The 21,164-nt window shown below is 54.8% G+C and overlaps 4 protein-coding genes across 4 annotated transcripts; 2 read left to right on the forward strand and 2 right to left on the reverse strand.

The window, feature by feature from the left end:
• Positions 1-459: 459 nt before the first annotated feature.
• On the forward strand, positions 460-1,230 carry BROUX77_004607 (uncharacterized protein; the record flags this gene model as incomplete). Its single annotated transcript, XM_073749388.1, has 1 exon — positions 460-1,230. One exon carries the CDS (start codon positions 460-462, stop codon positions 1,228-1,230), a length of 771 nt encoding a protein of 256 aa, XP_073605064.1.
• Positions 1,231-1,846: 616 nt separating this feature from the next.
• On the reverse strand, positions 1,847-3,747 carry BROUX77_004608 (uncharacterized protein; the record flags this gene model as incomplete). Its single annotated transcript, XM_073749390.1, has 6 exons — positions 1,847-2,140; positions 2,215-2,504; positions 2,565-2,622; positions 2,686-3,176; positions 3,264-3,293; positions 3,510-3,747. 6 exons carry the CDS (start codon positions 3,745-3,747, stop codon positions 1,847-1,849), a joined length of 1,401 nt encoding a protein of 466 aa, XP_073605065.1.
• Positions 3,748-8,116: 4,369 nt separating this feature from the next.
• BROUX77_004609 (uncharacterized protein) lies at positions 8,117-13,687 on the forward strand (the record flags this gene model as incomplete). The annotated part of the gene is made up of 2 exons (XM_073749391.1): positions 8,117-8,351; positions 8,487-13,687. 2 exons carry the CDS (start codon positions 8,117-8,119, stop codon positions 13,685-13,687), a joined length of 5,436 nt encoding a protein of 1,811 aa, XP_073605066.1.
• A 714-nt stretch (positions 13,688-14,401) lies between these two features.
• BROUX77_004610 (uncharacterized protein) lies at positions 14,402-20,446 on the reverse strand (the record flags this gene model as incomplete). Its single annotated transcript, XM_073749392.1, has 2 exons — positions 14,402-19,696; positions 19,778-20,446. The coding sequence occupies 2 exons, from the start codon at positions 20,444-20,446 to the stop codon at positions 14,402-14,404; spliced, it is 5,964 nt and encodes a 1,987-aa protein (XP_073605067.1).
• Positions 20,447-21,164: the final 718 nt, after the last annotated feature.

Here is a 21,164-nt window from a genome sequence, read left to right on the forward strand (position 1 = left end):
CACTTGCTCCCGGCGCTTTGTTTCCTCACTGAGAGTTATCTGCATTGCATACGTTACATCTCTGTGCTACTGCCGGCCGTTCACATTCTCCCTTCTCTTTGACCTGTCACTCTTATAACGCCCCGCGAATTAAAGCCCCAGACGCACTGACTTAGTAACGCCGAGTTTTTTTTTTCGTCGCTTCTGCGTCCTACGACTTCTTCGGAGCTTCTTTGTTGGCATTATCACAGGTGGATATAGTAGAGAGATCCCAGACAAAGGGGTCTAGGCCAACTCCGGACTCTTCTTATAATCACAGCAGTTCTCCGTTGCTCTGTTCTCTTCCCCAGAGGTCTTTGTCTCCATCTCTTTCCGAGAATCTCACAAACACGCCTTCGGCCTTCCTCCTACCAACACATTGTGCTCCACTCTCCAGCATCTTTGTCTTCTCCATCTTTCTTCTTTCTCTTCTCTCTCGCCATGTCAATTTCTCTCACGGCTTGCGCCCTCGACCGCGCCGCCCACGAGCTCGAGCTGCTCAGTCTTAACCCTAAAGCTCTTTCTCTCTCGCTTGACTGCCGCTTCTCGCAGGCCCACCCACCCTTCTCGCCCTATGCTAGTTCCTTCACAGATTCTCTATCATCATCATCAGACCACGACTTCTCGCCTTCTTCAGATCGCCAGGTCTACTCCCCACCAGCCAAGAATGCTGGTTATGGCTGCTATAACCGGCGGATGTTTGACTGCTTTGACGACTCGGATGACGAGCCGCAAATAGAGCACTTTGAGGATGTGGCTGATGACAAAACTGAAGTCGACGTCGACCTAGACATGGACATGGATGATGCCCAAGATATGCCGGCGCTGTACCGGTGTGCTAAGCACAACGAGACCGCATCGTGGATAAACTCGCCCGTACAACACGTAGAACATGTCTACGATACGGGCTACGAGGACGAATACATGTACGATGCGGGCTACGACGCTGAGTACCCCCAGGATTACGATTACGACTACGACTCGGACGCAAACTCCGACTGCACCCTCGACGATGGTCACTTTGAGTTTGCCCAGCAGCACGAGGTGCAGGCCTTTTTGGCCCAGATGCAAGCCCACATGGAAGTCAAGATGGCTGCACAGCGCGAAAAGCAAGAGGCCAAGAAAGACAAGTTATTAGCAGGGCAAGCCAACCAGGCCCTGCTGCAAAAGGCTTTGCATCAGGGGCCTCTCGATACTCTTAGCGTATCATGAGGCGCCGCCTTTGCTGGTTTTGCATCTCTTCTTGGCCTGTCGGCTTTTTTTGCTTTATTTTTCTCATTTCCCATTGTTTAGCGTTTCTTAGCGTTTTTACCTTCATTCAAAGAGTCGCATAACCTTTGGGTCTGTGCCTAGTCATGTTTGTTTATTTCAACCAGCTATTGTCTGTTCTCTTGTACATGATAGATGTACAAGCATTTCACCGAATCAATGAATATTCTTCTTTGTGACCCTTCAACCTCATGACGTCGTTTCCAAGTGTTTGTCAATGTGTACAAGTAACTATGCACATAAATACATACAGTATCTTCCTATCTGATCACCACCAATTCGCCGCCGAGTGGTCAGGCTTTGTTTGTTATGCAGAGCACGAGCCAGGACTGAGAATAACCGCCAGAAGGAAATTCACAATTTTAAACACGCAGACGCACAGGTCGCCGTGCTGTCAGTCCACCCCATTCGCCTCTCAAGTATGGCCGTGATGCAGTTGTAATAAAAAGCAACTTTTGTTGTTTGATGCTCACAATCTAACTCTACATCTACCATCAAATCCCAAACTAATACCAACGCAGAGATGCTGATCCACACCAAAAACCCACACCGAAAAACCCTAGTTTACCCTTCGGTTAACCTGGGGCATTAACTCTGCGCTCTCAAGCGTCATAAGTGGTTGTGCCTCGTATGATTTTGCTGTCTCGCTTAGCATTAAATCTACCCAACGGAACTCCCCGGCGCTACAAATGTTGCTGTTGTGCGCCTCTGCTAGCCGAACGAGGGTTTGTGTTGAAGAGTGTCGTATGAGAGTGAAGTCAGAGTCAGGAAAACTATTACGCCACTCACAAAAAGCATTTAGAAGCTTGCTCATTGTGATTTCGGCACTGTTGTAGAAGTTGACGTAGAGGTTCTGGCGAGGAAAGATTAGTTTTTCAGACAGAATAAGGCCCATCAAGGGGTAGAATTTGAGGCGGGCGGACCTACCAGCATCTCAGGATTGTGCTTGGCCTGGTCTAACATGTCTTCGAGGATGGCCGAATAAACGCAAGCAAAGGACGAAATAGTACAGAAGAGAAGGCCCCAGTCAGCTTTTCTGCGAGCCTTGGCCTTGGTTACTTGGTGCCAAAAGTTGTCAAAGTTCCGCTGGAACTCGACAAGAATACGACACAGAATGATATCTAGCTGCGCTTTGACGACCACCGGAGTCTGAAGTTGGGTGCCATGTGGGGACACAAGACAATGAGTCTTGGTCTGATGAAGGCCGGCACGGAGGGCTGATGGAGTTGTTAGGCGAGAGCTGGAACTGTGAAGCTGGAGACGGAATGGGAACTTACCAACTATGTAGAGAATGTTGACAGTAAAGCCAAGCAGCATAAGAGAACAGGGGATCATCTACAAAAAAGGGGTTAGCTGAAAGAGCTGGCAGCATGGTGCGGAGACAAGACTTATACTCACGTGGTCATCTGTCACTAGGTCTAATAAACACGCCATAGGCGATCGCATACTCCGACCCCATTTTTCCGCATCCGCCGGAAGCTGTTCTATCAGCTGCTCTCTTAGTAGACGAGGCTCTGCTAGAGCATAGTGCGGGAGGCCGTGTTCCTGTTCCTGTCTATGCACGGCGGCCAAGAGTCTATCGGAGACAAAGTGGGTCTTATCTCGGCCCATGGTTACGCCTGGCAAGTCGAAAACGGCAACGAGTACAGAGACCCCTGACACGGGTGGAAGACGACGTGGTGTCTGACTGAGAATGGTCAAGTTCTTAGAGGTAGAGGCAGTTGTAGGCACATGCAGGTCCTGAGTGTTGTGTAGGTCGACGACCCTGGCTAGGTGGAGGTCATCCTGGGGACTGAGGCTAGTAGCACACCGCGTAGGGTGAAGATGGTAGATGGGCCATAGCGGTGTGTTAAAGGTGTGACACTTGAAATGGGAAGCTCTATAGAGGTCTAGTAAAAATAGGGTAACAGATTTAGGTTAGTTGTGTGTAAGTTGGGAAGACGACATGGTAGATGGCAAATCAATAAGACACTTACATGGCAAAGGTTTGTTGACGTCATGGGAGGCTAGAGTATAGGGTGCACATCGGCTGTCAGTTTGATCTGATTTCCAAAGTGCCGGAATATGACTGATAACAATGGGAAAAGTAATAGAAAAAGGGGGGAGGGGGCTGAAGGGGAGGGGGCAAAGATGAGACGGGCAGGTGACAAGCAAGGAAACATAAAAGAAAGATATAACTATGCACAAGATACCGGCACATGGCACACAACAACGGGACTTACAAAGTGACAAGTTCTCAAGCGGTAGTTGGGACTGTCTGAAAGAAGACGACTGGAAAGAGGTAAAGTGGCACAAATGAGAGGAAGGGCAGGATCTAGCTCCCGACCATGAACGAGCATCATCCTCGCTTTTACACACACAGGCCAGTGCATGGCGGTCCGCCACCGACGCCGAAAAGCCACGAGACTCCTTTGCGTCGGTCGGGCAGACCCAGACTGCTGGATCACGGGGCGTGCGCATGGCGAAAACTAAAAAGGACTGCCGGCTAGTTTTAATATAGAGCTATATAAATAGGCAGCGCTGCGATATGGAGCAGACAAGTTGGCTGGCAAAAAAGAAAAGCAACGTCCGCAAGGGCAAGGGAGGGAGAGACAAAGAGAGGGCAAGAGGAACGGCAACGAGTAGGCCTTTGGATGTATTGTATACACAGCTGAGAGAGTGGTGAACGAGTGTGGGAAGAGTAAGGAGAAGAAGAGAAAGAAGGTGAGGACTGCCGTGTATAAAAGCAGGATGGGAGCAAGGCAAAGCCCAAGTAAAAGGAGAAGAAGAAGAACGAGAACTAGAATGGGAGCGGCAACAAGGCCAGCCAAATTCACAAAGAGACAGTGGCAGTCCAAAAGAGAAAAAAATTGAATTAAAGCCCCATAACCTCTTCTGCCCCCCGGCCCATCCCATCCATCCCATGGTCAATAGAGCAAAAAAAAACGGCCCAGCTTCGCCGGCAGGAAGACAAGACCAGAGCCCTTTGGCATCAGTAGCAGCGGCAGCGGCAGCAGCAGCAGCAAAAGCAATGCATACATACATACATAGTAAGGAACAAGGCGTGCCCGCCGTTTTTCTCCTGGGCTACTTGGTCCTAATCTGGCCTAATGTGAGTGCAGATAGACACGCTTCGGCTTCGCTTATTACAGTAGGCATCGCATTTTGACTTGCAAAAAAAGAAGTCACCGCCCATCTATACATATATCTCTAGTCCGTTGTTCCTTTAGTCCACACGAGGAGGAGGATGCTATGTGCGTAAAGAAGGCATGAGATGGCATGACTGTACATGTGTGAAAGTGAATAAGATGGAAAAAGTAGACTACGGGAAAAGGCCGAGAATAATGAAAAAAGAAGCAGGGCCTACAAAAGGGGGGCAGGACGAAATAGGTTGTAGTAAAACAGATAAAAGGCCGAGCCGTGTGGGGAGCGGTTAGTAACAGGGACCGAGAGCAAGTAGGTGGGTGATTACGGGGGTAGCCAGAGAGGGAGGGGAGAGAGAGATGGAGAAGGAGAGGAGACGTATACGCGTTAGAGAGAGAGACAGAGAGCTTGTGTAGATACAAACGAGACTACCCTACTACTGGTGTGTAGTAAGATGGTAGGAAGACTCGGGACAGCAGAAGAGGAAGGAGCAAACCGCAGGAGGCAGGAGGCAGGAGCAAAGTTGCCATTCAGTTGGGCATTTCCCTCGGAATGGGGACAAATGTTCAGACGAAGACGAGAAAAGACAGGAAAGAAGGAGGGAAGACGGAAGGACGTAGCCAAAATGAAGTGCAAAATTGGGACAAGCTGAAGGAGAACAAGGAAAGAACCCAAGGAACAATTAGAAGGAAGCGGCGCCAGAGAAGGGAGACAGGGAAGTCACGATGCGGACAAAGCAGGCGAACAAGGGCATGACAGGGAAGGCGCGACACACCAGACACCGAAAGAAGGCAACAAGGCATCATTTAGCTTGCGATGATGGGGAAGGCGCTAGCGCCAAGACAGCAATAGCCATAATAACAAAGACGCGCTAGAGAACAATGAAATGTCAACAAGCGGCCGAGACTAGAGCATAGAAGGTAGCTAATACGTAAGCGGAATGGGAGAGGCAGACAGGACGAGCTGGGCGAGTCCAGACTTCATTTGGTCACTTCTTAGTTCTTGGTGCTGGGCGGCAGAGGGGCATGTATACAAATTCTCAATTGCACACACCGGGACAGCTGCCTCCTCCGGGCTCACTAGCCCGCCCACCTGAACATCAGCCACTGGCTCGCCCTGCTTCACCCTTCCTGGCCCTGCATCTGCATCTGCATCTGCACTCCCACCCTTCCCCCCGTCTGGCTCTGCCCTCTCGGCGGTTGCCGTGCCTGCTTGCTTGCCAGCACAACACATGACTGGCTACTTCTCGTAGCTATGTATGTATGTACATGTAGACTGATTACTTGCGGCGATGCCCATGACCACTGCCACACCAGCTCACGCTAGCATCCCGTCCCTCTCCTTTTCTCCTCGAACAGGGACAGGCACAAGTATAGGATACCACCATTTACACGGCTACAAGGCCGTTTGATTGGCTGGCAGTGCTGAATTTGCTGGTGGTATCTGTTCCTGGGCTGAATGTATGGAAGTACTTGTACATGAGCCGTAGCTAGCTTAACCAGCTACACCCGGCCACAGCACGTCCTGGGACGGTATGGGCCACTGCTTGTGCATGCTGTAAGTCTATCGCCGTGCCGCCCTCTTCTCACGACAGGCTAGGGCGGAGAGACGGGCAGTTGCATGCGGGCTGTTTTTTGAGTCTGGCCGGCCTATCCTGCTGGGCTGTAAGTCTGCAGAACCATGTGCCCGCTGTTTCCCCATTGCCCCAAGCGAAAAAAAAAAAAAAAAAAAAAAAAAAAAAACTGAAGAAAAATCGCAAAGGGAATCAAAGTCAGGCACGTTGCAACCAGGGAGACTTGACCTGCAGACCCGTGCGGGCGGACAGTTGGCACTGTACATACAGACAATGACAACACGGCGTAGCCCCAAACTGCTCCGCGGCTATCCGTTCCGCCCGCCAGATCCAGTGCCGAACCTCAAAAAAAAGCATGCAGATGTATGTAGAGGTAGTATGCGGCTATGAGAGGGAGAATCATAGGCGGGCATGATTGCGTGTATGAGAATGAGTTTGTACAGTAGACAATTGCACGATGTCTCATACGATTACGGTGCGCCGGGGCTAGTCGCACCGTACGAACTACTACATCCGAGCAAAGCATTTCGTCGGTGGCTGGTAGCACGGCAGGCGGACAGGGCCAACAACATGGACATATTCAAGTGTGTACATATGTATGTGCATATTGGATTGGATCAATGAGTCCACGTCCAGGTATTGGGCGGCTTTTACGTTGCAGCCAAACAAGCCTTGAGCAGAGCTAGGCAGAAGGTCATTGTTCCAAGATGCTACCAGAATAGCAAATGAGCAAAAAGGAGAAAAGAACCAAAGAACAAGAGACAGGCGCTAACCGGCATTTCAAAAGGGGATCTGCCGGGATGTAGCAAGGGGTCGGCGTCCAGGCCAGGACCAGGTCAGCCAGGCCCCGGGGCCAGTCAGACAGCCAGCCAGACAGCCAGACAGCCAGCCGGACAGACAGTCCTAGACATGGCATGACGGCAATGGGCCAAGGCATGGGGCGGAGGGATGGGCATGGGGCGGCCGTGATGACAACAGCCAGCACATGTATGTATGTATGTAACTCTGCGTGCTACAAGTAACTATACATAGACAACTACATAACTAACTAGTTAACTACATGCAAGTACATACGTACTTGGCCATATTTTCTGCCTGCTTATACATACATACATACACATGACATGTAACAGTGGTGGTGGTGGCACTGGCATAAGTTTATACTACAAGTGGATGTGATGTGATACAAGTGTGAGTATCAGTGTGATGACTTGCGTTAATGGCAGCTGCAACTGCGTCTGCCTCCTTTGTCCGTTGCCCCAGATGGCTACCGCAGCTCACATGAGGCGTGATTGTAGGCTTGTTTGATCCCACCATAGGAGGCTAAGACTTGCCGAGACGTGATGTAGAGGATGTATGTACATACATACATACATGACTAACTGCAGAAAAGAGAGGGCACCAGCCATACCTTTCGGCTGCTTTTTCTGCCATATGCCCTGCTTGGTCACTTGTAGTTGCGGAGGACTTCATGTCTCCCCCGCTGCCCACGTGCCTTATTCACGCACACATGCACAGCCAGCACAGCTCACGCATATTACTGGGGATGGACACGCCGGCAGGTGGAGCGCTGACCCCGAGGAGCCAACAGCCCGCCAACACTTGTGCTTCTATATCCCGAGAGCCAAGGTTTTATTCTCACTTCACCTCACCTGAGGTTGTTGTTGCGGTGTGCAAACTGTGTGATGTGATTGGCAGCGGTGGAGCCAAGGAACCAAAGAGCCCTGCCCTATTTGGGTGCTAACCCTTATCAACCAGTCCTAATTTAAGAGCCAGACCCTGTTCAACCCTGTGATTGGTCACGTGACACCGCGTCTGAACTCGTTACACTACACTTGGTCAGACGCGTCTTGCATTTGATGCGCGTTTGACAGCTTTCAGCTCAGAATCCAGTGGGCCGGCGACGACTTGGAAATCCGGCCAACCTTCATCAGGCAAAACAGCGTGTTTACATTGGCCCCAAACCCCGCCTGGCTCACCCAATCAGCCGCTCTTATCCCGTACACCAATGCCCTGACTCATGTTTCTAATGTCTGCTCGCTCCATTCTCGTTCTCTTTGCCCATTGAAGACAGCCCTTGTCTTATCCGAACCCGCCCCCCGCTGCTTCCGGCTCCCTATCCCCAGAAAGGAAATGGACGGGTTCCGCCTCCAAATCAATGCCATAGATCACTACCAGGCCCTTCCGTCGCCGTACACGCCCGTCCTGCGCAACAATGTGCGTCCCTCTCAGGCTTACCGCTTGCCCAAGGTGCCGGTGATCCGCATCTTTGGGGCCACGCCGACTGGCCAGAAGGTTTGTGCTCACGTGCATGGCTTCTTCCCGTACGTATATGTGCCTTATGAGGGGTCCTTGGACCCGAAGAATGGTTAGTTTCTTCTGCGAGGCTGCCGGTATCTCGGCCAGTTCTCTTATCTGTTCCGTGGCCGGCTCTGCCTGATCTTCCCGACTCTCTTGCTTTACTCGCCTGTTTTGTACTGCCCCATACTGACTGCATGGTTAGTTGGAGCGTATATCTATCGCCTTCATGTGTCAATCGACCATGCTCTCTCTGTCGCTGTCAGACAAAAAACATCTGATCTCACGCAGGACCCCAAGTATGTAGCCCGTATCACCTTAGTCAAGGGCGTGCCGTTTTATGGGTTCCATGTTGGCTACTCCTTCTTCCTCAAGATCTACATGCTTAATCCGAGCCTCATGACACGGCTTGTTGATATGTTGCAAAACGGGGTCGTCATGCAGACACGCTTTCAGCCATATGAGGGTCACATACAGTATATTTCACAGTTCATGATTGACTACAATCTATTCGGCTGTGACTGGCTACATACCGATAAGATCTTTTTTCGGGCGCCGTTGCCAGCTGTTGCTGAAGAATGTTATGAAGATCTGCCTAGACGTGGGCATGACGAGGAAGCCCAGGAGAGCAGCTTGTGCATACCACAGCTTTACAACGTCAAAACCGTTCCTTTTTGCTTTGTAACAGATCACTCTATGCTTCCAAGGGCCTCGCATTGCACCCTCGAGGTTGATATATCTGTTTGTGATATTGCCAACCGCCGATCATTGGCTGAACGTCGTCTACACCATGACTTTATTGAACGATCAAATCCAATACCTGACTCGGTTAAACTAGTCCCCAGCATGGCTAGTCTATGGCGCTCGGAAGAAGAGCGCCGGCGTGCTCTACAGGAAATTGGCACTCCGCTGCACAAGACCCCGTTCCCTCCCGAGGTGCTAGTCTCCATGTCACCAGAAAAAAAGGGCACTATAGACACCGGATTCATGGGTGAGGAGGAGCAGCGTGAGAAGGTAACCCAGCTGATTGAAATGGAGTATGATCCAGATGTGGCCCCAAAGTTTGACACTTTTGTGAAGCGCAATCCTCAAGGGGACTCCGTGCGTACGATAATGGAGTCTGTCGAGGATTTGTATCCAGACAATTTACGCGTGGCATTGGGCTTAGCGCCTCAAATCAAACCGTCTGATGCTGGGAACCCCCAAGCTGGTGGCATTGAGGTGGATGAAGTGCGAATTAGCCTGAGCCAGGCCCCTCTTGATGAGGTGGCGGATGACGTCGACGACGCTCAGGACTACATCCACCTAAATGACCAAGTACACGATGAAAAGGGGGATTCAGCTCCAGACAATGGCGATCTAGAGAGGGCCGATCTGGAAGACCTGTTGACGTCGTTCGTAGGCTTAGCCAGAAGCGGGCTCTTCTCGGGCATACCACCAGAAATACCTACAGATGCTAGACTAGTGGAAGTTGCTGCCGACGATCGCTTCTCAACTGGGCTTCACCGCATTCCGGGGACAAGCAAGGCGCGGGGAAAGCGCTTCTTCACATCGTCTCCTACAGTGACAAGGTTCGTTGGCAGTAAGAAGATCAAGCTTGGGCCGGATTCGTCTCTTGCACCAGAAATACTGAAAGAGTCTGGAATATCTCCGACAGATAGCCTTGACCGAAAGTCCAAGGCGCATGACACTAAACGGAGGGTGTCCTTTATGCCTAGCGAAGATCCCCCCGAGCCAACAAAGCATCATTTACAAATCACCACTAAGGATGGTCGTGACACAGAAGAATGGCTACAGCAAAATACAGACTTGATTCCCAGCAGCCCGGTACTGTCCGATACACCAATAGAAAGGGAACACAGTGGCCGCGACTTTATGGATTCCATGCATAGCCCACTTGTTCTACGCAGCTCACAAGATGCACTATCGCCAGTTGGTCCGCATCTATTTGTAGCAGGGGACAGAACTCCCGTCTCCTCGTTTCTACTCCAGACGCCGCGAAACCCACGGCGGTCCCTACTCTTTCCCACGTCTCTCCGAACGCCGTCTCTAAAGCTACCCTGGCCAGCATCGTCGCCTTTCTCTGCTCGTAAGGGAATCTGGCCGTCTTCTCCGTTTTCGTCACGCAAAAAGAACCTGATTCCGGCCATGCTGCCCACATCGTCACAACGTGTGAGCAGGACACGCACATTCATTTTCGACTCTTCATCTCCCAGTGTACAGGAAGTGTGCTCATCGTTTGAACAATATGGCTTGCCACAGACAGTCAACAAAGAAGTATTCTACAGCGTTGAGGCTGAGGTTCCGGCGAGACCACGCGAGTACGGCGGCAAGGTCTTCCGGCTGCGCGGTAACACGTTGCCTTTTCTACCCGAGTTCAGGCTAAGTCCCCATGATGGCGACGACCTTGCAGTAGAAGATGATGTATTCAAGCAAGATGGAGCCGTCACCAGTGTTGCCCGCAGTCAGTCCATCCCCCAAAACATCCGCGCCCAGATGTGTACTATCAAGAGCTGGGACTTTTTACCGCCCCCGTCGTTTCAAGAAGTGAAGGCCTGGGACCTAGCAGAGCACGCTGCTTCGACCTCGGTTCCTGGAGCTGGCCAGTCCAAACCTTTATCCTCACAGTTTATATCAAAGTCTCAACGCTTTGCGTCTCAGATTGATGGCCCGACACCAGCCAATCGGAACGCCGCTGTGACGGCCTCGCAACGACAGCGATCAACCGGCCTCAAGCCCGAGACCCGGTCCATGTCAATTCTGGCCATCGAGGTCCACATCAATACACGTGGCAAGCTGATGCCTGACCCTGAGCATGACACCGTTAGTTTTGTGTTTTGGAGCCTACAGACAGACCAGAGCTATGCGGATGTGGCTGACTCTAAGGATCCAGTGCCGGATGAATCTGGTATTATTTCGGGCATTATTATGTTAGCAGAAGAAGACACAGAGCTTGTGCAACGTGTCAAAAGACAAACAAGGTGGACGGTTCAGGGAGAGGACAGCGAGCTGGAGGTGCTAACGGCCGTGGCAGGCTTGGTACGGCGATTTGACCCAGACATTCTTACCGGCTTTGAAGTCCACGGCGGGTCGTGGGGCTTCTTGCTCGAGCGTGCGGCTGTTAAGTACGAGTACGACTTGAGCGAGGATTTGTCGCGGATACGTGGAGACCCGGCGCTTTTGCTTCGCAAGAATGGCAATCGTTGGGCCTTCACTAAGACAAGCACAGTCAAAGTCACAGGGCGTCACACAATCAACATCTGGCGGGCCATGCGCGGGGAATTGAATCTGCTGCAGTACACAATGGAAAACATCGCCTGGCACCTGCTGGGTCGCCGGATCCCCCACTACTCGCATGCCGTTCTGACGGCGTGGTGCAAGGCCGGCTGTGCCAGCAGTGCTGCAGCTATCGGTGGCCACCGATCGCTGGCACGTCTTCTACGCTACTTCCAGCAGCGCACGCGGCTCGATCTCGAGATCCTTGAGGCCAATGAGCTTGTGGCACGCACGCGTGAACAGGCGCGGCTTCTCGGCGTTGATTTCTTCTCGGTGGTCTCGCGCGGCTCGCAGTTCAAAGTCGAGTCCATGATGGGTCGTATCGCCAAGCCCGAGAACTTTGTTTTTGTATCGCCGTCACGCAAGCAGGTCGGCGGCCAGAATGCTCTCGAATGCCTGCCACTAGTCATGGAGCCACAGAGTGCGCTGTATACGGATCCCGTGGTGGTGCTAGACTTCCAAAGCCTGTACCCCAGCGTCATGATTGCCTACAACTACTGCTACAGCACATTTCTCGGCCGCATCGTCGGTTGGGGAAGCAGCGGCACAAACAAGATGGGCTTCACAGAATACTCACGTGCCAAACATCTGCTAACGCTGGTTCAGGACTCTGTCACCATTGCCCCCAACGGGGTAATGTACGTAACACCAGCCGTGCGCAAGTCGTTGCTAGCCAAGATGCTTCGCGAGATTCTAGAGACGCGCGTCATGGTCAAGTCGGGCATGAAGAACGCAAACAAGACGGTGCACCAGCTGTTAAACAACCGTCAACTGGCTTTAAAGCTCCTCGCGAATGTGACATACGGGTACACGTCCGCCTCTTATTCAGGCCGCATGCCATGCGCCGAGATTGCTGATTCCATTGTACAGACAGGCCGGGAAACCCTCGAACGCGCCATTGCCATGATCCACGCCCACCCAAGCTGGAATGCCGAGGTGGTCTATGGTGACACTGACAGCCTGTTCATTCGCCTGCCCGGCCGGACCAAGGCAGCCGCGTTTGACATTGCCGACGAAATGGCAGCAGCCATCACCGCGGCGAATCCGCGCCCCGTCAAAATTAAGTTCGAAAAGGTCTACCAGCCATGTGTCTTGCTAACAAAGAAGCGCTACGTTGGCTACAAGTGGGAGCATCGCGCACAAACGGCGCCCGTCTTTGAAGCCAAGGGCATCGAGACTGTCCGCCGTGACGGCACGCCAGCTGAGCAAAAGATCCAGGAAAAGGTGCTCCGCACGCTCTTCGACACCGCCGACCTGTCGCAAGTCAAAGCCTACTTCCAGCGCCAGTGCACCAAGATCCTACGCGGCAACGTCTCTTTGCAGGACTTTTGCTTCGCCAAGGAAGTCAAGCTCGGCACCTATGCCGACAGCCACTTTGGCCGCGGCGCCACCGGCCCACGCAACCCCGCGCCCGCCCTCCCGCCCGGCGCGCTGCTCTCTGCGCGCAAGATGCTCGGCGACGCGCGTGCGGAGCCACAATATGGCGAGCGCGTGCCGTACCTCGTGATTGCCGGCGCGCCGGGCGCGCGCCTCGCAGACCGCTGCATGGCACCTGCCGAGGTGCTAGCTTCGCCCGACGCCGATCTCGACGCCGACTACTACATTAGCAAAAACATCATCCCTGCACTCGACCGCGTCCTGCAGCTGGTCGGCGCGTCGGCCCAGCGCTGGTACGACGAGATGCCCAAGGTCAAGCGGGTGCGGCGCATCAACCCCGCGCTACGCCGCCGCGGCGCCACGCTCGAGACGTACCTGAACGTCGCCGTGTGCACCGTCTGCAGCGAGCGGCTGCAGAGCGCAACTGAGGCGCCGCCGCTCGCAGGCAGTACCGGGACCGCAGCAGCAGCAGACATGCCGCCGCTGGCCAGCGACGCGCTGGTTTGCACGCGCTGCCTGGCGTCGCGCACGCGCGCACTGGCCTCGACACACCGCCAGCTGGCGGCACTCGACGGCGGGCTGCAGGCGGCGCGCGCGGTGTGCAGGGCGTGCGCGGCGGTGGCGTGGGGCGACGAGGTGGCGTGTGAGTCGATGGACTGCAGCGTGTTTTGGACGCGGGCCAAGATGGAAGCGCGGGGACGGGCGGAAGGCGAGATGTTGCGGGCGGCCGAGCGAAGATTGTTGGAATGGTAGAGCGGGATGGGGTGGGCTCCGGACCGAGGGGAGTCGGAGCAAGAAATGCATGCGTAGAAGTACACGGAACATTTACATTGACACATGATATTAGAGAGAACAAAACCAAGGACCATCACCATTCGAGAGAAAAAAAAATTGTATATTGACAAGCGCATGCTTAAGACACGCAGACTTGAACGAGAAAAGAAAAACACGAAAGAGCAGATGAAAAAAACAGTCATGGGACAAAGGAAATATCGCGCACAAAAGGCGTGAGCAAGAGATGGACAAAGGGAAAAAAAAAAAGAAAAAAAACAGATGAACGAAAAATGCAAATTTAGCGTGACGTCGTAAAATCATCTTCCTCGCGGCGGGCGAGCATGCCAGGCGCATAAGCTAATCAGGCAATGGGGTTTTTTTTTTGTCTAGATGTTATGCTTAGACCAGAGCCAATTCGCCAAGGCAAAGCAGCCGCGCGCCGGGGATAGACGAAAGAAAGAGGACGGAGACATAGGGAAAAAAGAATATAGCAGAGAGAAAAGGAAATGTGTAGAACGGAGCAACACGCGGAATCCGGAGACAGAGAAGAGGAGACAAAGCAGAAAAGAGGCGCCAAGACACCAGACCGCCGCCGAGAAGAAGACACAGCCGGGGAAAACGAAAACACGCTCCAGATCGCGACGCCGAGACATAAGAAAGCAAGGATAGGGAAAAAGAGAAAAACGCCAAGACTTACACGCGCGACCGCACCGACCCCATCGCCACGCCGACGGCATCCGGCGTCGTGCTGCGCCCACCGGCGCGGCCGACCGTCAAGTTCAAGTGATGGTGCGAGTGCGCGTGGCCGAGCGCATGGCGGCGGCCGTGCGCCAGCGTGCCGACGTCATGCTTGCCGTCGCAGCAGGCGCGCACGTTCTCGAGCCGGTCGGCCTCGCGGTCCTGCTGCTCAATGACGAGGCGCAGGTCCTCGGCGCTGTCGTGGGTGTCGGTGGCCGACGCCGACATGAAGCTCTTTTTGCGGTAAACTGAGGATGCGTTGGCGCTTGCAGCCGCGGCGCTGTGCATGTTGCCGGCGGACGCGCGGCTGCGCAGGCTTGAGAATGTGCCTGTTAGCACGCCGCCGATGCGTCCACCCAGGGCCTGAAAGGACCGCTTCCGGTTCAGCGTCCGGTTAGCGGCCGCGGCCGCGGAGTTAGGTGCGGTCGACGGCACGAGTGTCGGCATGCCGCCCTCACTGGGTGGCGGGGGCAACAAGCCGTGTGGGTTGCGTGAGGCAATCCGCGCAGACGCGGGGTCAACCGAGTACGCAGCAACGTGCTCCTCCTCGGACGGGCCAACGCGCCAGGCAGGGTTGAACTCGGCTAGATCAGCCTTGGCAATGTTACCGGCCATCTCGTTTGGCTCGTATGTGCCACTGACACCGCCGCGGTGCAACAGGTACGACAGGGCGTTGAACCACATTTCATGGCGCTGGCCTGTCTGGCAAGTGAACTTGATGGTGCCGTCAGGGGTCATAAGGATCATGCTCTTGCGGTGCAGGCCGGGCGGCATGGGGTTGTCGTCGGTGGCCACACGAACTGCTTCGATGCGCGAACCCTTGCATAGCACCTCGCCGCGGCGGGACAGCATGGGGTTCTCATCGCACCAGAAGAGCATGCGCATGTAGGGATGAATCCAGAAGAAGCGACGGCGGCGTGTGCCCTGCGAGTCACCGTTGCGGCCCGCACGGCGCGTGTACTTCCACACAAACTCACCAATCATGACCTCTGTTACAGCCATCATCATGCGCGGGTCGGCCTGCCGGCTGTGATCAGCACTCATTCCAAGCAGGTCGCGCGCCATTTCAAAGCGGTGATCGACTTCGGACTGGAACGACGAGACAGACGACTGTCTGCTGCGAAGTGTATTCTTGGACGGCGTCTCGAGGTGCTGGCGGGGAATATAGCGGCTGCCTTCGCGGTCACGAGACGTGGCGTAGCCTGAGCCTGCTGGAGTGCGTGGCCGCGTCTGGCCGGTAGTGTTGGTTGAAGGCGGGCGAGTTCCGTTGGGCGCAACAGCCGCGGGTGGGTGCATCATCTGCAGGCGATCGCGGGCGCGGCGAGCATCTTCTTGCACATGGGGCACGCTGGCAGGCGCGGTGGCTCTGGTAAAGCGTGTGTTGGTGGTAGAGGCAATGCTTTCAACCTCATCAACACCCGAGCCGTACGAGACAAGTCGCTGTGTCTGGTGCTGCGAGTTCATCCAGTCGTCGATAATGTCGGACGTGACTGTTGTCTGTGCGCTAGAGTCGACCATAGTAGCCTTGGGCTTAATGGGAATGGTGGCAGACCGCACCGTGTTTCCAGCAACCTCCTTCAGCGGACGGCGAGACTCGGGAGTGCCTGGCTCGGGCACGTGTTCGAGAGACTGGCGGGTTTCATCTTCGGCTATAACCAAGTCACCAGCAACAACATCACGCGAACGGCCGAACAAAGACGCGAAGCGCTGGCCATCGTCACTGGTGGTGCCAGCAAAGGGGTTCTCGACGCCGCGGGGGATGATGAAGCCAGAGCGCTTGGGACTCAGGGGCTGCGGGTCCATATCGATGGCCGTGAAGCTGGACATGGTCAGGCAGGCAGTTTCGTAGGTACTGGTTCTCGGCGAGAGGACATCAGCCTGTGCTAAAGAGCGTGACAGAGTTGTCGGCTGGAAGGGTTTAGATGCTGCACGGGGACTAAACTCAACAGCCGTCTTGGGCAAACTGAAAACGGGAAGAGGAACAGCCGAGGCGTTCTGTCTCTTGGGCGTCACGGGCTCTGTGGTAGCCTTAGACAGTGTGAGACCGGCGCGCTCAGAGCCGGCGGCGTCAGACGGCGGTGCAGGGAATATATTCTGCAGGTCGACGACCGAGAAGCCCAGCGGAGAGCATGGGGCAGCGGAAACGGCCGAAGGCTCAAGTAGCACAGTAGCAAACTGAGACTTGCCCAGTGGCACGCTAGACTTTTCTGTAGGCATGACAGGCGATACACTTGCTTCATGGCCTGAAGATAGAGCCAGAGCGCGAGGAGCAGGTGCGCGAACACGTTTAGGCGATAGAGCAATGTCGTTAACACTCGGCGTGAGAGCAAACTTGGGCGCATCAGCCAACAAGCGGGGGGCGTTGGTAGGCGCAACGGCGTGGGATGTGAAGCTGGCAAGTCCGAGCACAGGACCTTCGGGCAGCTGGGCAAAAACAGGCTCATCGGCCTTAGCCTCGATTGACGACAAAGAAAGAGTAGATGACACATTGCGAGAGCTAGCAGCCGGCTCCCTGGTCAGAGCAACAATGCCAGACATGACTAAGGTAGGAGAGATGCTGCGTGGCTTTGATTGCGCAGGCTGGACAGGCGGGTGATCAGAAGCCTCATGGGTGTAGAAACCAAAGACTGGGCTGGGAGACGACGCAACGCGGATCGGCTGGTCCTCGGTAGCGGCAACCTGCGAAATAGACAGCGGCTGGGGCTGGGGAGCAGAGACCTGCACGGGCTCTAGGTGTTTGTCATGAGTCTGCGAGAATGAGAGCACGACAGGAATGGGTTTGCGAGTAGAGACAGGCACCTCGTTTGTGTTCTCAACAAAGGAGAATCCGAAAAAGGCCTGGGTTTTCTTGGGTGTGGGAGCAGGGCCGTGAGCCTTTTCTTCCAGTGACGACATTGAGAAAGTAGGCAACGCTACAGGTGCGATAGCCAAAGGCTCAATACAGTGAGCAGCGAGCGAAGAAATGCCAAGAGGCGCGGACACCATCTTGGGCTTCGGCGTAGCCACCGGTGCGTGCTCGGTCAAAGTTACTATAGACGACAATCCCAGTGAGCAGGGAGAACGCGGCACAAGCACGGGCGAGTGGTCTACTAGTCCAACCACGGAAGACCAGGTCAAAGAGGGACGTGCCATCTTTACAACCGGCACAGGGGCATGCTCCTCGTTGGTGGCCGAGGTCACTAGGGTAAGAGAAGGCACCACCGGCGGCACTTTAGGTATATTCAAAGGCGCAGATTCGAGCACGCCCAGGCTCACAGTCGTTGCAGAGAGCACAGGCAGCGCCGGCTTCAGCTGGACTATAGGTTCCTCATGGATCTGCATCTTGACAGTCGAGACAGACAACGGAGGCGCCGCAACAGATGCCGCAGGCACGGGCGTCTCATCCAGCACAGTCTGGACCGAAGCAAGAGCAAAGACAGTAAGAGGCTCCTCGTCTACAGTGCTCTCTCCATCAGTCTGCACGCCAGCATCGGTATTGACGCCCGAGTCAACCATCTGACGGCGCATAGACTGCGGGATCGTCAGGACACGCGGGCCCTTGACGGGCTCAAACGGCGCCGATGAGCCCCGGAAGATGGAGGTCGGTGTGTTGTTACCATCGACGGTGCGGCTGGGCGTGTCCATGAAGGACGAGTCGTTGTCGCTGCCTAGGTCCTGCAACTCGGCAAACAAGCTGAGCGACGCGCCGCCGTGGTGCTGCGGAGTTCCAGCAGTACTACTGTTGGTCATGTAGCTGGCCGGCGAGCTCATCATGTTGGGCTCCTCGCTGACAGTGCGCGACCGGCGGCCCATGATGCTACGACTAGTACGCCGCAGGCGCATCCGGGACACTTGCAGTGAGGGAGTGCGAAGAGTTTGGTCAGGGTCTTCATCTTCATCAGCGGATGTAGAGGCGGTGCTGTGGAAGGACTCGCGGATCGTTCTTGAAACACTGCGGCGGTTGATTCTCCGCGCGGCAGCTCCACGAGCCGGGCTCTCGGTTTCAGTAGCAGCGCCCGAGTCCTCTGAAAGATCCTCGACTCCAGTTTGGAAGTCGTCTGTCTCTGTAGCTGTGGCCTGCTCATTGGCAGTCTCGAACGCATCGGTAGTCTCGGCGTTGTCGTCGGTCTCAATAGACGTCGCAATATAGCGCGACTTGGGCGTCGGGTTCGGGCTCGGTGTGCCAAACAGGCGGCGGTTGTGTGGGCTAGGGCCCTCAATGTCGTCATCGTTGTCAACCCACTCATTGTCATCAACATAGATGTCTTCTCTGCTTGTACGATGGTTGCCGAGCAGACGCGTCGATGGCTTCTTAAACTCTCGCGATTCCGTCTTCCGGGCACGGCGCGTGGTGATGGCGCCATTGCTCTCACCGCGGGTCTTTTCAAGCTCATCGCGCAGGTCCTGCAGCATGCGGCGCATTTCCAGCTTCTCGGTCTTTTCACGGTGCAGCAAATTGCGCTGCGACTGAATGGTCCGCTGGGCATGGTGCAGTGAGCTCTTGAGCGTCTCGGACTCGAGCACAGAGTGGCGGGGTGTATTCTTTACGGGAGATGGGGGCGGCGAATGCTCGGGAGTAGCGTTGTCAGTGGCCGCCTCAAACTCGGTTTCGCTGGAGAGGGTGTCGTGGTCACGTTCCAGGGCACGGCCGCGCGTGGCGGTGATGGCACGAGCAAGCTCGGCGTTTTGACGCGTCAAGTCGTCAATTTTGCGCTGCATGGTAGTGCGTTCGGTCTCGGCAGTCGCAATGCTTCGCTTGGCCGTACCAAGCTCGATATCGTGAGCCTTGACACTAGTAGCATGATCGTCCAGCACTTTGGCATGCTGAACCCTGATTTCGTCAAGATCGCGCTGGATGGTGTTCTTCTCGGCCTGCACAACAGCCAAGTTCTGGGTAAGCTTTTCGGCACGCTCGTTGCCTTCTTTGACACGAGCCTCGAGCTCAAAGACGCGAGTTTCCAGATTCCAGTTTTCCTCACGAAACCGGGTCTCATTTTCGTCGGTGGTCCGCAGACGCTGAAGTAATGACTCGGATTCAGCCTCAAGCTTCGCATTGCTGGCCTGGGCATCGCGCAGCTCCGACTCGCGCTCGGAGAGCACAGTCTGCAAGTTGCGAACCTGCTGCAGAAGCGAGGTGCTGATGTCGGCGGCAAATTCAATGTCTTTGACGCGGTTGGCGGGCTGGTTGCGGAGGCGGCGGTTGTTTGGGACGCTGAGCTTGGATGGGGAGCCGGCGGCGAGAATCTCAAACTTGGAGGGGCTTACCGAACGCTGTGAAAGAGAAGCTGGTCAGCAGGCATGAAGAGGGGGGTCACCAAGAAACATAGATGGTCATGTCCCATCAGTACGTACCCTCCCACGGGAATCCGGAACCAAAGCTGCACCAGAGCCGCTGGTGGCGGAAACGCCGGCAGCAGCCGATTCATTGCTGGCTATCCGCTGGCGCGGCATGTAGGCACGTGATGTCTCTCTGACGACATCGTTGAACTCCTTCTCGATATCGTTGAGCTTGGTTCGGAGCTGGGGAGTCAGCTCGTCGTCGTGGCCGAGCTCGTCCACGCGGTGTAGCTGATCCAGCACATCCTGGCGCTGCTGCACCAGCTGGGTTCCGAGGCGGCCAGTCTCCTCGAGGCGGCGTTCGGTGTCGGCTAGATGGGCCTCGAGGGCCCGGCGGGCATGGGCCGGGGAAGCAGCGGGGCCCAGAGCGAAAGCATGCGGATCAAAGGAGCTGAAACGCTGGCGGGGCGGGTGCAGCGGCGCGCCGTCGTTGTCGGCGTCGATGCTGGCATCGTCGGCAAAGCGGTCGTCGTCGGAGTCGGAGTCTGGATAGGCGACGGGGCCGAGCATGTCGTCGCGGTCAGAGTCAGAGCTGGCAGCCAGCGTCTGACGACGGTGGGCGGCGGCGTGGTCCGGCGTGAAGATGGTGGTGGCCTCGTCATCATCGGCAAAGGGATCGGTCCCGCCAGCAAAAGCAGCGGCAGCATCTAAGCTAGGCCTTGCTGCCCTTAGCGGCAAGGACATGATTGGCGGTTGAGAAGTAATCAAGCGTGAATGTATCGAAAAGACATTTGAGCATTAAGAGAGAAAAAAAGAAAAAGAAGCATAAAATACAGAAATCGCGTCGTCTTGGTAAAGGTTTTTCTCTCGTGGGCGTCTTCTCCTGTCGTCCTGAAGCCGAACAACAAAGCCTCACACAAAAAAAAATACGTTGGCGCGGTTGTAAAATTAGAGGAGCTCAGAAAATAAAACAAAAATAGAGCACCGCCAAAAAAACAACAAGGAAAGTTTATGAAGCAAAATAAAACAGAGGCGCAGGGACGGGACACCACCACAAAAGAAAAGAACGGCACCTCCAAGAGGAGCCAGCCAAAATAAGGGAGACGAGCAAGACCCTGGCCGCGGCTGGTGGGATTGAAAGAGGCGTCCAAAGGGAGAGAAGCAGCAGCAGGTGTGAAAAGAAAAAAAAGAAAACAAAAAGAAAACAAAAACACACACACACAATTCTCCTCTCACCAACCATCGTTCGTCGCTCTCCTCTCGTCTGCCGCGCTGTCTTTCTTTCAGAGTCTCTCTCCCCCTCCCCTCCTCCTCTGCTCTCCTTGGAGCTCCCTGCATCCACTATAAATCCCGCCCCATGCACTGTACGCACTGTACTCCCCCCTTAGCAACAGCGCCATTCCCCAGTAGCAACACCAATAGAATCGCCCGTACCACCACTATCGTCAACATCAACAACACG

The sequence above is a fragment of the Berkeleyomyces rouxiae genome, assembly GCF_048999995.1.
Source record: "Berkeleyomyces rouxiae strain 22BRR77 chromosome Unknown BrBRR77_ptg000004l, whole genome shotgun sequence".
Taxonomy (NCBI): Eukaryota; Fungi; Ascomycota; class Sordariomycetes; order Microascales; family Ceratocystidaceae; genus Berkeleyomyces; species Berkeleyomyces rouxiae.